The 16,314-nt window shown below is 43.5% G+C and overlaps 1 protein-coding gene across 1 annotated transcript in view; it reads left to right on the top strand.

The window, feature by feature from the left end:
• Positions 1-29: 29 nt before the first annotated feature.
• The window catches only part of LOC132914260 (insulin gene enhancer protein ISL-1), a 36,077-nt gene continuing 19,792 nt past the window's right edge, over positions 30-16,314 (top strand). The window contains exon 1 of the mRNA XM_060973226.1: positions 30-1,922. Within this exon, the coding sequence (XP_060829209.1) occupies positions 1,784-1,922 (139 nt within the window). The 5' untranslated portion in view covers positions 30-1,783. The remainder of the gene's footprint in view (positions 1,923-16,314) is intronic.

Here is a 16,314-nt window from a genome sequence, read left to right as displayed (position 1 = left end):
GTCGACGTAGGAGAGCCAAGAGCGAGAGGACGGGAGAAAGAGGCGAGATAAAAGAAGAGGAGAGGGTAGGTACGAATCGATTAGGTCTGTCGGCCATTTTGTTGGCGGCTCGAGCCGGCCAAGTGTCCCACAGCTGCCCCCAGGAGGCGTGGAAGCGACAGAGTCGACTCCACCGGGAGAACGAATAGCTCGACGTCGGCGTGGAATCGAGGCTCGAATTCTCGCCAGCGGATAGGACGTGGATGAGCGGGTCGAGTGGTGGGACTGAAATCGGAGTGGGGTCGAAAAGGTCGACCTCGAAGGTGGGAGCATCGGCTGGTTAGGTTGGGTTCTATAGGAACCTAACCGGCAGTCAGTGCCTCCTAGGGCCCCGCGCCGTCAGTTTCGTTGGTGTTGCGTCGTGTAACGTGTCCTCTCTTTCTCTCTTTTTTCTCTCTCTCCTCCTTTTTCTTCCTCGAGCCCTCTCCCTCTCTCCTTTCCATCCCCTTTCCCTCGTGCGTATATACTTTTTATTTTTCTTTTTTTTTTTACTCGTCGTCACGATCAACGCCGTCATTGTCGGCCGCGAGTGATAAGGAAATAATAATCGCACACACGTGCCACTTTCCACGTTTCTCGTCTCTGACGGATGCCGCGTATTCGCCACTTTCTGTCGGACCACGTTCGCCATTCTCTTTAATGGGATAGCACAGCCGATGTTCCGCTCCGGAACACTTCTCCAAGAGATCGACCAAAACGGCACTTTGGATTCGGTCGAGCCGTAGGTAGACGAACAACGATTCTTTACCGTGCCATCGACGGAGCGAGGAGTCTCGGGGTGCCTAGACCGGTGATCTGCGCAGCGATATTGGAACAACGTCTCCCGGGTCGGTTAAGACAGTTCCGCAGAGACAGAATGTTTACGTGACAAAATGTTTATGTGACAGGAGAACGTTCGAAGGATCGAAGATCGCAATACCCGTCAGACGATACGGCAAACGCGATAGGAATTTGAGAAAAGTAATCTGTGCCGATAACATCTGTGCTCCTCGGTAGTAGTAATCGTTTTCGAGAGAATCGCGACCAAATATCGACCAGGGTAAGATGCAAAGGACGTCGTTCGCCCGGAAGATCGCAAAATGGCGTGGGCTGCGGTAAGCTATCGCTGCGAGTGCGAATCTTCTCGCTGAAACCGTACAAACCCGATTCGATTCGTTCGTTCCGGGGACGAGTGTCTGTGAAAAGGAAATTCCACGACCAACATGGCTGTGACGGAATTCGCGCGATAACCAACGTGCGAGACACAACGAGTAACGTGAAATTTCACCAATTGCACGAGCTACGGTTGTTCTGCGGCGGATAGTCGATAGCCGGTGGAAATTCTCGAGAATGAAACTACGAATATTTGTCGCGACTGACACGTGCAATTGCCAACCGGACGACACCGCTGGATGGGTGAAAGCGGGCCAGAGGCGAAGGAAACTGAACTAAATTTTGTCACGACGCAGCCGATTCGTCCGAATACCCTGGACTCGAGCGCAGACTGGAAATATTCGTGCGTCGTTCAACCAGCGAATCGAATGTCGTAACTTTGTAAAAAAAAGGAAGTGGTTTCCGGTTGGTTTGGTGAGTCGACGATTTCCTTGGTGGACTTGATCGGGAAGAGAAAGAGAGTCGGTTCGAACGTCGAGACTTTAGTCAAATTCTGTACAGAAAAGTAAGTACGGCCGACGGTCGTACTTGGCACGAAGGCCTCAAGATTGCTCGAAAATCGTCGAGAGAGGTGCGCAGGGCAGGAAGAGCGATGGAAATCGGGGGTGCAGCGATGCAGAGGATGGCCGCTGCCGGAGGGCCCGGGCCTCTCAGCCTTCAGGGCCCTCCAAGGTCAGTGAAAATCTCACCCGTTAACATACAGGACGAGCCCGGTGACCTCACTTCTCAAAGTACGTATACCATCAAACGTATTTTTTTAATTTGCTCGGATTACGCCATACATTCTTGCGATTTATTTACAATTGGTAGAGAAACGAAACAGCTTTAAAAATCCTATCCGTTCGATGTATTTAAATATCGTTGGTCAATGCGCGATGCGATATCGCTGTAAATTTGTTATACAGATACATTTACACACAGGTTGCGCAATTTTTTACCTCAACAAGCTGTTTGAATAATTTTACCTTTTATTTGCTCTTCGCTTCGCTTCGTCTTCTCGTGGTCGACTAATTAGGAAAAAAAAAAAAAAGAAAAAGAAAAATCTAGGTAGATTTGAATAGTTCGTTGAAACGGGGGTTCTGGAGTTATCCTTCGATTTACGTTAATATTTTAACCTTCGTCTTATTTCGAAAATCTGTAACAGCAAAATAACCGAGTCACGCTGTAAAAATAAAGCGGCTAAACGATATTTTAACACAACCAATGAAATTCAAAGACACGTTGGAACGATAACAAGGTGCATCAAACGCTAAATCGATCCTGATTTCTCTAATATTTACATAGATAGTAGCTTCGTTGAAACGACTAAAATGCATAGTAATAATCGTATCGTTGAAGTAACAGCTATGCGGTAATTAGGAACGTTTGCAACCATCGTCTGAAACTTTTTAGAGTAAATCCCTCGACGTTTCAAACATTTCGGATAAAATATAACGGTAAACAAATAGTAACGGGAATTGGGTGACGAAGGTCGAGTCAAAGATTTTCCCCTTGCATTCTCCTTGTACTTTTCTAAAATTCCAATAAAATAGAATTTATAAATTATTTATAAATTAATGCTTACGACGAGCAAATTCGATAGAACTAAATCGTCGCGATACGAACCTATTACCTGTCTTGCTCACGTCCTGGCTGCGAGTTTTCCATTCGAGAAGAGAAACTTCAAATCGCGTCCGATTATTCTTAATACCCTTTGATAGCGCTTAACGAATCATCAACGCGATACTGTGAAATTATTTCGCGAAATAACATTTCCCTGTCGCCGTTCCATGGCGTACATCGTCGTGGAAACGTTGGAATACCGTAGCGTATTGGAATACCGTACACAGAAATTGTCAGGAAAGGTCGCGAATTCGCGTACGACTGAATCGAACGAAATACGACGCAACCGGCCGTCGCGTGGCGCGTCGCTTGAAACTTCGCATCGAACTGCGACGAATTTCCTTCGATGTTCGTTCGAGGTCGATCAACTTTGTGCTCGTCGATTACGACGTGTTTCCTAGTCTCACGAGTGCCGGTGTTTTTGAAAATTGAAAATTTTGAAAATTTCGCGTCTGGATAATTCGCGTTCGTAAGTTACGAACGTGGGAATCGACAGTACGTTGGCTCGTCCACGTTGTCGATCGTTGCCACCCCTCGAGTCTGATCGTTCACGGAAGAATTGTCAGCGATTTTGGAGGAGTATCGAAGAACGTTTCGGTATTCGGCAACGAAACAGCGGAGGATGGACTTGTCGGTGGTTGAACTTTAAATAGCAGCGTCAGTGGTCGCCTTGCTAGCTACGGATTCCGATACCCTTTGCAATTAGCCGAAAAGTGCTAGAAACGGAGGTTTGCGCAAATGCGAAAAAACGGGCGATGTTCTCGTTAAAAATTCCAAACGAGGGCGAGCTACAGGACGCGAAAGTCGGAAGACAGTAAATTGCGTTGATCGCGGACGAATACGAAAAGAGGCGAGGAGAAATCATGGTGAAACGATGGGGATGGAAAGCGACGGGAAACTTGGAAGAATTATTTCGATTAAAATGCGTTTTATCGACGGTGATCGTACGGGACGAAGCGACGCGACGATCCGTTTATCCATGTATAGATAATATCGCGATATCGAATGAAACCAGGATCCATCAATTAGAATATTTTCCGGAAATTTTGATGCGAGTCGAGGCCAGGCATCGTTCAATCCGATTACCGGTTTCCCATGTTGCTATGTATAAAATATGCACCGACGCAAATTTGCTTGGCCCGGTGTTTTCTACGATTTCGCGTGGCTGTCATGTCCGCGTAATAGCCTTACGTGTTTGACAAAAACAATTTAGCGAAACGCGCGAAATAAAATGGGCATCCTGCTGAATAATTCGTATTTGCAAATTTTCAGCTTCGTGACACGTACGAAATTGAAACCGTGGAAATTTCGTGCGTTGTAATTTTTAATAACGAAAAGTGATACGGTAACGGGGGTTGTGAAATTTTATCGTTCCACCATTTGTAACTTAACGCGACAGCATGTGAATAACGGTTGAAAATAATGGCAGATTCGTTGCTCGGCGGAATATTTTTGCACGAACGTTACAAAGAGTTCCGATCGCTAATTTTGCTCACAATGGAACCTCTATTATGCGCGCGTTTTAGCGATCCAACGATTGCCCTGCTTCCAGATTTTACTACTCGGACGCGGTTTCTTCTCCGAGATACCAACGATTATACTACGCTTGCCGTTAAAAAATTCAACCACTGCGTCACCGTGGTCTTTGCGACTAAAACTTTCACAATGGTTCGTTGTTTTCTTACGGCCTTAAGATTTTCGCTGTTGGAAACGCTTACGTTCTCGAAGAATTCGGACAAAGTTTAAAAAATTTGCGGGCGCGTCGTTTCCTCGTGTTACCCAGTAACGATACAAACGCGATAAACTTTCGAGAGATATCGCGACGTAACGTGACGTAAAATTATAGCGGTGTAGGGAAAGATAAAAAAAAAAAAAGAAAATCAGATTCGCGTTTAAACGATTCGGTTTAAGATCTGAAAGAGTTCATCGACAAAACTCGACCTCGTACGTGCATCCTCCAATCAGATAATTCGCTAACACGATCTCATAGTCGCAGAATATTCAGTAGCAAACAACGATTCCACGATAACTTACTACCGTTTCGACGTTACGTCGTGTTACGCCAGCTTGTTTAACATGTATTTTCCGTGTTTCACCAAGGATTATAGATCTCGTACATCGATCGTAATTACCCTGGCGGAACGTTACATCCAGACGTTTATCTCGCGTAATGGCAGCGCTGTTGCATCGTTTATGAATAAGTCGATGGGCGCTAATAAGTGCAACTTCTACTCCAATTTATCCAAGTGGAATAAACGCGCGTTTCCAACAAGATCGACGTTATTTATATTTTCTTCTACGGGGACTTTTTTCCATTTGGAAAAAAATAAATTCGACGAGGCGAGAGACGCAAGTACGTGAGAGTACGTATCTCACAGACGCGTTGGTGAAGGATGCGCGAGGCGCGTCGCAGATTTTCTTAACGGTCGACGCGTTCCAGCGGTCAGTTTTTCGAACATCTGTCCTCCTTAGTTTCAGTTTGAACGGCGAAAGATAAGAAACGTCGGATAATGCGAGATTGGCGCGCGCGCGATGCGGACGAAAAGATGGGCGAAGAAACGTGGCTTTAAAGTAGAGGTAAAGGAGATCGGTTGGAGCGTTTGATTTCGAATAACTATTTAGAGCAGCCCGAAAGACCGCGGTCTTATTGTTAGTTCGAATTCCTTGAATTCACTTCATTTGTTTCTACTTAACTGCCGAATAGCCGGCCGCCGAATCGGTCCGCACGGGTGCAATCAGAAATAAACTCAAGCGAATCCGGTCTGTCACCTCGACCGATTTCGTTAGAGACGCGATTTTCAAAATGCTGGAAACCAGCTGCTCGGATCGCGCTTCGTCCGTTATAAATCTTTAAAGCGATTTTCTGGTCGCCAAAATTATAGACCAGCGGCTGTTAAAATTCCCAGTTTCTACGCTGGGAATCTCGAAACGCGTATCGTGGAATGCCGAAGGAGAAGCGGCTGTCTGATTTAGACGTAACCTCTGGTGCGCTGCGAATAGTCGAAAAAGACGGTTGAACACACCGGTTGCGATGATTGCAAAGTGGTTATTATTAGGATGTATAAAGCAACTGAATACTTATTTCCTATTATTCTACTTTTCTTTATCGCTTGCGAGTAACAAATCGCTGGCAATTTTCGTTTCTTCGGCATTCAGCGGTACTACGAAAAAGTAACGAACCACGTTTATAAGATGTTCGTGGCATTTGGCAAGCGTGAACGAATATTAACTTTAAAACATATTTAAACAATATATTACAAGCGTACAAATTTATTGAATAAATACAAATCTCAGATCCGTGAACTTCCACTACTGTACAAACAAAGCACACATCAATAACGAAGAGTATATTTGATTTCCAGGATATTCATTTTCACCTAGCAACGATTAATACGACTATTTTTCGTACGATCGTCTCTTTCGTTAAATCGCCCGTGTCTCGTTAAGAAAGCGCGTAAAGAAGTCTGAAAATTGTCCTATCGAGTAGATGCTTAGCGTAACGCCAAGAGGAAGAAATCGACGATCAATTGTCACCGAACAGAACGCAACTTGCGTCAATTTTAATTAGCGGTTAATACATTTGCATGATTAGACCCTGAAAGTTACGCGGTATCGGCATTCCATGCATCGAAAACGACCACGACATTAATGCTGCGATTTCTCTCTCAATCTCTCTCTCTCTCTCTCTCTCTCTTCCTTTCTCTATCTCTCTACCATTCACTGACACGTATAACTTTACCTGACGTCGACTTTAAATATTTAAATATCCGTCTTTCTGTTTTACCTTTCTTGCTCTCTCTCCCTTTCTCTCTGTCTCTTTATCTCTCTCTCTCTGTCTCGTTTCTATCCGATACCAAACACATAATACGTAGATTGATAAAGGAAGGAACGACACGAAATTATATTTTTATAACGTACATTGATCGTGAAGTAAAAGATTCGGTAAGGTATGCGTATCGTAGTGACTGGCTCGAATAATGCATATTCTAGAATCTAGAATGACAAGTATCATGTTGTACATTATCTGGTGTGAATAACATATCGATATATGTACAGCGCATAGTATCAATACTGAATAGCGCATACTACGCAATAATGTGTTATTATATATAGCACAGAGTATAAATAGTATATCTATTATCTTGCGTTCGATGCGAACATCATACTATATTCTAATAGGTATTTCATAGATTTGCTATGTACTTTGCATTGTAAATAGCATACTATCGGTCAATATCGAATCTATGTGATGTAATATTACGTAGCTCGTAACATAAATAATGTACTGTCGCGGCGTATTCCGTGTGAACGATGTACTATGTGCTATCAATTGGCATCAACGAACGATATATTGGCAATAACGATATATTACATATAATGGTACTCGCCTATTGCTATTATTCTACGTATATCACGATGATTACATACTACGTACACTTTTCCGCGTATTATTTATTGTTTATCGTTTAGATACGTTGACGACGTAATTGTTACGAATATAAAAATTCGTAAAATACATATTCAATAGCGTGAGATTTACAAGTCAAAGTGGAAGAACAATTACTTTAATCGTTTCATTTTTGCTTACCGTAGAGAGAATCTTTTGCGCTAATCGGAAACGAGATTTAATTATGTTGGTTCATCGAGTCGCCGATATTCGGAATCTCTGAATGTATAAAAAATAAAAAACGTAACTATATACGGAAGAAGCGTAAAACTGTCGTTCTTTCGTATCGTTTCCTTTGTTCGAAACAGTCTTTCGTATAATTTACATCAACTGACGTTGCGACAAATTACCAATGACACAGCCTTCGCGTGACATTGTTAAAATAATCTTATACCTACTTATAACTTTGAAACAAATGTCGCATACGTAAAATGTGACGTTTTTCGAATAAATTTCCTATCTATATAGAATTTGAATGTTTCTCGGTCGAAACATATTTCAGTTTCTTTTGCCTTTTCCAAGAAAGGTGATTCGACTATGCCTATATCTAGGCTGATGTAATTAGCTATAGTTAAGATTATTTCATGTTGTCGGTACAATTATACGCGCAACGCGTATAAACTGGAACTTTCGAAAAGAAAACTGTAACGAAAAACATTATAGTAGAATAGCATGGTTGAAAGAAACCGAGTTTTGAATTAATTACGAGTAATTAACGGTGCAAATATATAACGATTTCTAATTATAATACTAAACTAGTTTATATCGACGATAAGTACGGCAATACTGTAAACAAGCGTATCTATAAAGATTGAAATAGAGTCACGTGGATCCACTGCATCATACAATAACGATTACCACACAGTCGTTGCTGTAAATATAAACTGATAATCAAAAAATGATCGTTTCCGTATTGCTACGCGTGTCGTCCGACTATTTCGTCAAAATGTAAAGCTGCGATCCGAAGGAAGCGCGGCTTGACGCGTATCGTCTTAACCGAATAGTCGTGGAATGACAGAAAGGATTTCTCGTCGTATAATCTTCGAACGATATCATAGCGCTGCTTACGCTATCATATGCTTACAGTCTTACGACGGAACTATATAATTCTGAATATAATTCTCTAAGACTACTTTTAAGACTACGTTATTTTTACGAGAGTGAATATAAACAGGCGACATTGGATGCGCGAAATTGACATTGCGTTTAAATTTAAATTTACGTCCACGCAAGAAGAAGTTCTCGTCTTCTAAATAAAGAAATCGCGGCCACTGCCGGCTGATGCTCTGAATGTCGGACAAACCATTCCGAGTAATTCTCAGGAATCCCTTAAAAAACAATATAAATCGTAGGAACGATGAAACGCTTGCGAAACGACGAATACTCCGATGGAAATGTTCATAGATAGACCGAGCGTGATTTACCGACGAAGGGCACCGTGCGTGTCACGGAGCGCGGCCAGTGCTTAGAAAAGGATAGACGAAGGTTTAGGTGGAAATCATCAGCCGATTAGAGTGCAGATGTTCTCGTACGGAGATTATAAGCCGTTTCCACCCTCTGCAACGTTCTGGCCCAGGGTCCTTGGTCGTATGGGGCCGGTCCAAAGGGAGGAATAGGAATAGCTGGATGGGGTGAGCTTGATTGAATTATCATGAGTGTTTGCGGAACGGCGGCCTGCAATTGAATTAGGCCCGGCTCTTTTTTCTATCGGCGTACGTAGACATCTATCAGTGTCTCTCTAGGAGCCCTTGCTTTTAATGTTAATCAATGCCTTCGCCTCGTTTCACCGGAACGACCGACGTCCCTCCGACTCGCTGCTGTTCTCTAAATAGCGAACGACGCATCGACGAGTCGTACTTGCCACCCTTTGTCACTCTCTTTCTCGATACATATTTTATCCCACTTTTCTCTATTTTATCTTCTCCTATCTTTTTATACTTTTACTCTACGCTTCGTTTACACTTGTTAGCCACACTGTATACATATAGCTATCTGCGATACAGGGTGGGGCGATAATCGTAGTACAAGCGGACAAGGGGGTGATCGTACGCGACAAACAAATTGCAAATATAGAATAGAAGCTTTTCGCCTGACTCTTCGTGCTCGGGGAGATCGACTTTAGAAATTTGTCAAGTATACTTTGAATCGTTAAATACGATAGCAGATTATGAAGGAAAATGAGGTAAAGAACGTGAAATACAATTTGTCCGTTTAAGTCTTCGTTCTCGAAGAAATAAAGTTTAAACGCGTTTAATTGCGAGCTGCTCATGTACACGCGTATCATAAATTCTGTTTCACGTTTTTCGTTGATCTCCGAACGTGGTTCGAATCCCCGTCGATTATTTGCTCTTGTTCAGTCCGGAATTAGGCAAAATTGAAGTACACTCGTCAATGTTCAAGGTCGATTTTCTCAAAAACGAAGCGTCCAACGAACGAAACGTTGTGCCGAACCTTTTCCTTCTTTTTTCACGTAGAGTGACCGCCTGCCCGATCGTAGTACGATCACCGTCCCGCTCTGTACAAAGTAACTCGTTTCGTGCGAGTTTGTTGACTCTGACGAATAACAAAATCGCTCCGGATAAAAATGTTTCTTGGTTCGAAATTGTTGCTCCGAAAATCGTTGATCAGGTCGACGTTCGTTTTACGGCAGAAGGAAGGTAGCTTCGTTTTATCGCACGTTGCGCGTAAAGTCCGTGAGAACAAATTACACCTTTGCTCGAAACTATCGATAAAAAAAAGTTGTTAAAAAAGTGAGAAGCTGTTGTAAAAAGGAAATAAAACACGCGTGTGACGGCGATCGTGACTCCTAGCGATACGTTGAAACGTGTCTAACGTACGTTTGGCACGATGCCGCCTGTTAGAAGAGTCGATCGTAACGAGAAAGAAGAAAGGTAGATTTCGAAATGGAAAACGCTAATTCTCTGTTAAATAATTCTGCAAAATCTAAATACAACGAAGTCACGAGTTACGTTGGAGTAGTACCAGGAAATAAAAGCAAATCGCGTAGAGATATTATCGTACGCTATGCTATTTCAACTCCTCCTTCGTTCGATGTTAGAAACGCTTACATCGAACCTGTTCAAATTTTCTACTTCATTGACGCGATGATAAACCTTCGGGATAATCGAGTCTTTTTTCGACGTCATCGCGTCTATATCGAATTAAACCGTCTGCCAGAGCGATGAAATCTGGCGAACAACGCGATAATCTGTGTTCGTCGTGCGATTTCGAAATCCATTATTTTTCGTGAAAATCGGATTTCCTTCGTGCTGATTCGAGAAATGATTCAGTTGCTCGGAGAAACGAAACGCAGATCTTTTTTCGCTCTGTGTACACATCAACTTGTATTATCTCGATACCGTAATTCTTTGTCAATGAAAAATGTTTAATATCGATGGGAATAAAGAAACGAGGCAGAGTGTAACGAGAAAATAAGAATATTTTTATTCCTTCAAAATGCAGAAATAATCTGCGAATAACGTTCATTTTAATGAGATACATCAGCGTGTACGTATAAAATAGTTGATTTGCTTCGATGATCTAAGAATAGTCTCCGAACGATTGATTAAGAACACTTACGATAAGATTTGAAGTAGAAAGAAACTGGCACCGTTTTACTCACAAATCTAAAACGAAATATAAGGGTATCGTATTATCTTTATATACACGGTCGATTTAACGTTTAATTTGCTAGTACCGTCGTCGGCTATAGCAGTTCTTTGGCAATAATTATATTCCTTTCGTGTTGTATTTTCCTGTCGCGTAAAACAGAAAATTCGCCCAATTAAAATCTCCCCTCCCCCCGTTCGTCAATTAACAAATCGAATCCACAAATATTTGTTAGGAACGAAATATGGAGGAAACGGTACGTCGTACGATACTTCCAAAGTTCAATCAATTACGTCAAATCGAGCAAAGTATACAATGATTGGACATAAATGAGAAACCAGGCGAAACTTTGACTCTACCCAAAGTACGTACTTGTCTCTTAGAAAAAAAAAGAGAAAAAGAAAGAACAGAGAATTAATCGTGACGTCGGATCGGAGTCGAGGATGAGATTCTTGTCACTTATCGGACAGTCGGTCAATTCGTCAACCTGATAACAGCGATGTTATCGAGCGTCCGATACTGGAAATACTTTTTCCTTGGAAGCGGTGCGTCTTTGATCTGCCGAAAGCACCGATTTCTCCACGGCATTCGTAATACGCGAAGGATGTCTCCGATTATCGATAACTCTATGTACAAAACGATTAGACATTACAAATCGAGAAATGTCGTTTTTTTCCATATCGGAGATTATGTGAACGAGCCAGCGACTTCATCGTTCTGTTATTCCGATAATCCCGGAATATACACACTTCCGTCAATATCTATATAATTTGGAAATATTAGGAAACATTAAGAAGGGTAAACGGTACTCGTATGTTCAGCTTTTCAATTCTATCGAATTAATCGTCGGTGACAATCGTTCGTGAACGATCGCGTCAACCTCTTCTCTCGTCTCGATACTTTGTACGTTTTTGCTCGATCTTTTCGAAACACGTGGCGCAACGTCGAATAATCTTTCTCAGCGAGGAGAAGAAGCAAACCTTGCCACTCGTGCTCCCGAGTTTCTAGTAAAATCTTCTTAGGAAATTTTATCGAGTCAACTGCGAACGAAGGGAAGAAAAGCAAGCGTAAGTCGTAGCCTCGTATCTACGTGCGGTGTACGAGAGAAAAAAGGAAAAGAAATGAAACGGAAGAACGACGGTCCGTGCTCGTTAAAAGCAACTAATGACAGGACCAAATCGATCGCGTGTCGTAAACCCGAAGCCTGGCGCCGGCGTTCGGGCCCGGAAAGCTCGGTTTACAATGGCCGCAAAGAAGGTCGCGGCTGGCGGGAGTCTCGTCAGGCCTTCTGGACATCGTTCTCTCAAAAACAGGCAAATGGCCCGCCGATGACCATAAGCTGTAAAACCGTGTCGGGATACCGGTCGATGAGCCATCGTCAAGGTCTGCGCCTTGTCAGGATAGCTAATTTCGTAGGGAGAATTAGGAAGCCGACCCTTACGCTCGTGGATACTACTGTGTAATCACGCGGAACGAGACGCGACCAACGTTCGGCCACGAATGTCATTTGGTATCGCTGCCGAGCATGTAGCTCGGTAATTTGTTGGGTGCTTTCGACCGATCGAACAAGATGCCGGCTTCGGCAAATTTTCGTCGCCCCTCCCTCCGACCTTTGAATAAATTTCTTCGCGCGTCTTTTCGCTATCTTCCTTCATCGAGCGACGAATGCTTCGCTTCGCCGGTTTGTACGTTTGCACGAAAACCATCTCCTCTCTCCGAGGCTGCATTTTTTCACGAGATGGAACGAGTCTCGAAGTTGCTCCGAGCGGGCACAGAATGCAAATCATAACGGCAACTTTAAGAATATTCGAAAGGATATGTAGGTAAGTGGTACGTAGATACCGTGCGTAAGTAGGCGCGTACGTTAGTTTGGTAGTAGGTTTCCAAACATAGAGCGAGCATTCGGTTTGCGTACGGCTAGTATTTGATCCACGGAAGCGAACAATTTGATTTTTTAACGTCAAACGTAATTTTCTAATGGTAATTTAGACACGGAGGGAAGATATTTATATTACGTTGGAAACCGAACTGTTCCTTGGTATTTTCATCTTGGCTACTTTCTTCCTCGCGTCTCGTTACCTTCGATGAATTATAACCAAAAGAACCTTTCGAACAGTCGTAATTTTCTTACTGCAAAAGTACGTAACCAAGCCGCGTTTAAAATCATCGTGATTTTACCTGCTTGATTTTATGCGTCATAAAATACTTTGGAACTCGGATCATTAAAATATCATAATTTTATGAGGGATTACTATATCGTATTGGAATAAAATACATCCGTAGATACGTGCGACTCGTGATCGTTTAGGAACAGAACGCAAGAACCTTCTTAATCTCGGTGTTCAATAAAAATTTCTTTATCAGTTTCTTTTATTAATTTTTGTGGGCTATCAGCGGCTGCGAGCTATCCTACTCGTAAAAATTTGAAGGATATCCTTGGAGTCGATGTTTGCGCAACCAGTCGCATCGATTATGTTACCGTATCGTAAGATCTCGTTAAATTTTTGCCGAAACTTCGTAGGATCGGAAACATCGATGCCCGAATTTTGATTTCCATCGACTCGAACCTTTAAAATAAAAACCATAAGAGACCTTTCCTAGATGAAAGTCGATTTTTCTAAAATAATCCTATCGTTGCAAGATCGATGGAAGGAAACGAAAGTTGGAAAAATTGCCGCTCCTTCGTTCCGTTGGCTAACAAGTCAGGTGTACTATTATGCACTGTTAAAGTGCCGGCATAGGAGGAAGTGGAGGGGATAAAGTGCAGTCGGAACATGAAACGATTAGGATCGGTTCTCGAACGGGTAGGAATCACGTCGGCGTCGGTCCACCCACGTCGCGCTTATAAATATTGACAAGAAAATTTGTACCGGTGTGTTTATTTCCCTCGTTCTTATTTTATGCGCCGAATAAAACGAGAGAAGTACAATTCGAGAATTTCGCCTTTAACGTAATGTATTCCGTTGCAAATTGACTTGTTCAGAAATGTTCGACTCGATGTTCCGAAACACTCGGTAATTTATTTTCGGTACGTATAACGCGCAACAATTTCCTACATACGGGAAACGAGATTGATAAAAAAAAAGACGGATTACCAAATATCTGTAGAGGATTCGTAGAGAATTGGTAAATAGGGAACTTGCGACCCGTCAAATATATTTGAAATAATTAAATAAATATAAACAAATAAGTAATGTCGTAAACGTATTCGCTAGACAGTGTATAATCGCTCGCAGATAACTCGTAGATGCTGATAGATACTGGGTATATACCGAACTCTTTTCGGTTGCGTCCGTTTATTTATACTGGCCGGGGGAAAGTCGAAAAATACAAATTTGTCTTTGTTCGACGGTTGCACGTAGCGGCGATATTGTTTTGCCCGGAGTTTATTTATTATTACATTACGTACATCCCAACGATCTTGATACTCCGAGGCAAAACAACAACACGACTTAAATTATCCTCTGCTCATGTTCCGCTACATATCGGTAAATGATCGACTTTCGAAAATTGTTTATCCGGGACAGAATCTAATTCTCGCGTAGGAAAAATTTACGCGACACTTTTTCAAACTTTTACGCTTCGCCGTGCTTCCTCGTCTTGTCCCATTCACCGAACGCAGCAACGTAAAAAATTCACGCGTTTGCAGCGAAATCCCAGCGCAGCAACCATCGACGACGGTACTCGTCACGCGATTCCACGAAATTTCCGTGGCGAAAGATAACGGACGAATCGCATTAGTGGCTGCAGGAGGATCACAGAGAGGCAAAACTCGCGTCCCTCGGGGAGGATCCGTCGCGTAAATCGCAGAGTCGCAGCCGCAATGGCGTAAGGCCAGGCCAGGCAAACATTATCCGCGCGGTTTCTCGAACAAATCGAAGTACAGCCTCGAACTCAGATAACAGGGAATAATTTGGCAAGTCGACGCGTCAAAGTATAAATACGGGTTTTTCGTGCGGCCTTTCCGCGAGCGAGCGAGCGAACGAGCGAACGAACGAGCGAACAGCCAGGCCGGATGGGAGCCGATTCGAGGAACCGAGTCACAGTCACACGAATTAGAACCTGCTCTCGGCCGACACCGGGGCGCCGGGTGGATGCAAAGGAATGCCAGTCGGACTGATAAAAGCCACCAACAACACCTACATAAATTTCGGTCCCGGGGATATCTAAGGACGACCTTTCGTTCATTTAAGCATACATCCTAAATTTAGTGGCGGCTACGGTGTGCCGTATTGGCCTCCTCGGATATGGGAGGCGCCTGCTTTGCGTGCAGCAGCTCGTTGCTCCGTCGCGACGCCGCGTCCACGTTCCTTCGTGGACGTTATCGTTATCCTGACTCTGGCCGGCTTATTATTCCAGCGAATTGTTTCGAGTAAAGGTGACTCGCGGACACGGGAACACGCGATCACAGTTCCATGTTCGTTCCAAGCGATTCCAGATTTTTCGTGGCGAACACTACGAGCCTCGATGACTTCTTTAAAAACGATCTTATCTTCCAGTTTTCCATTGTGAAATGCGGTTCGCGAAATAATACCTCGACGCGTACGTTCGATCGCGATACGTAGGTACAACGAGGCAGTTCAACGCTGACACGAACAAGGTGCGGAATGATTTTACGCCACTTTGATCAACCGTTCAATTATTCGCCCGTTATGCGTCCCTGGATACACCCGCTCTGTCTTCTAACCGCTTCTTATTGCCAAAATCGAAACGTACCTTTCCTCCCGTTAATATTTCTCGCTAGTGTTCGATCGGTATACGTTTGCCGGAATATACGATGAAACGTTGATCGATGGCAAGAGAGATCAATGCTCGAATCGAAAAACGACATGTTTAACGGTAAATCGAAAGAAGGTATCATCGTGGATGAAACTAGCTGTACAAGATAATCGGAAAGACGATGCGTCTGAGAATCCGGTCCTATCGTTACTCCGGATAGTCGGTTTAAAAATGATATTGGACGAACGCATTTTACGCGCGCACGAGCACGATCACGAGCATATACGGTATCCGGAGTCGAGGCTGGAGGTATCCGGAGTCCGGACTCGCGACTTGTAAGGTGCATTCCCGATCCTGCTACGAAACCGGCCAGGCCGCACAAAAAAAGGGAAATAATTAGCGGAGGTGTTAATGAAATACCAAACGAACGCCGTGGGACACCGGGTCGGCGCCTCTGAACTGCCAACCAGACATCCTCGACACAGTCCACGGCGCCGCGCCGTTTTCTTTTCCTCGTCCTTCTGTAAAGCTGCAACCGCTACTCTCTAACGTATCTGCTTGTTCCTGGCCCCCTCCCTCCCCGTCCTTTCTCCGCGTTTCCATCTTGCCACGATGTACTTCTCATCCGACACTCTCAACCCTTCACGAATTTTTCGACTTTCGACGAGGAATGCCTTGTCCACCCGCTCGGAGATCTTCTTGTTACTTGGACGGAATCTCCGAACTGATTATCATAGATCTGCTTT

Source organism: Bombus pascuorum, chromosome 14 (assembly GCF_905332965.1).
Source record: "Bombus pascuorum chromosome 14, iyBomPasc1.1, whole genome shotgun sequence".
Classification (NCBI taxonomy): domain Eukaryota; kingdom Metazoa; phylum Arthropoda; class Insecta; order Hymenoptera; family Apidae; genus Bombus; species Bombus pascuorum.
This window is presented reverse-complemented; position numbering and strand designations above follow the sequence as displayed.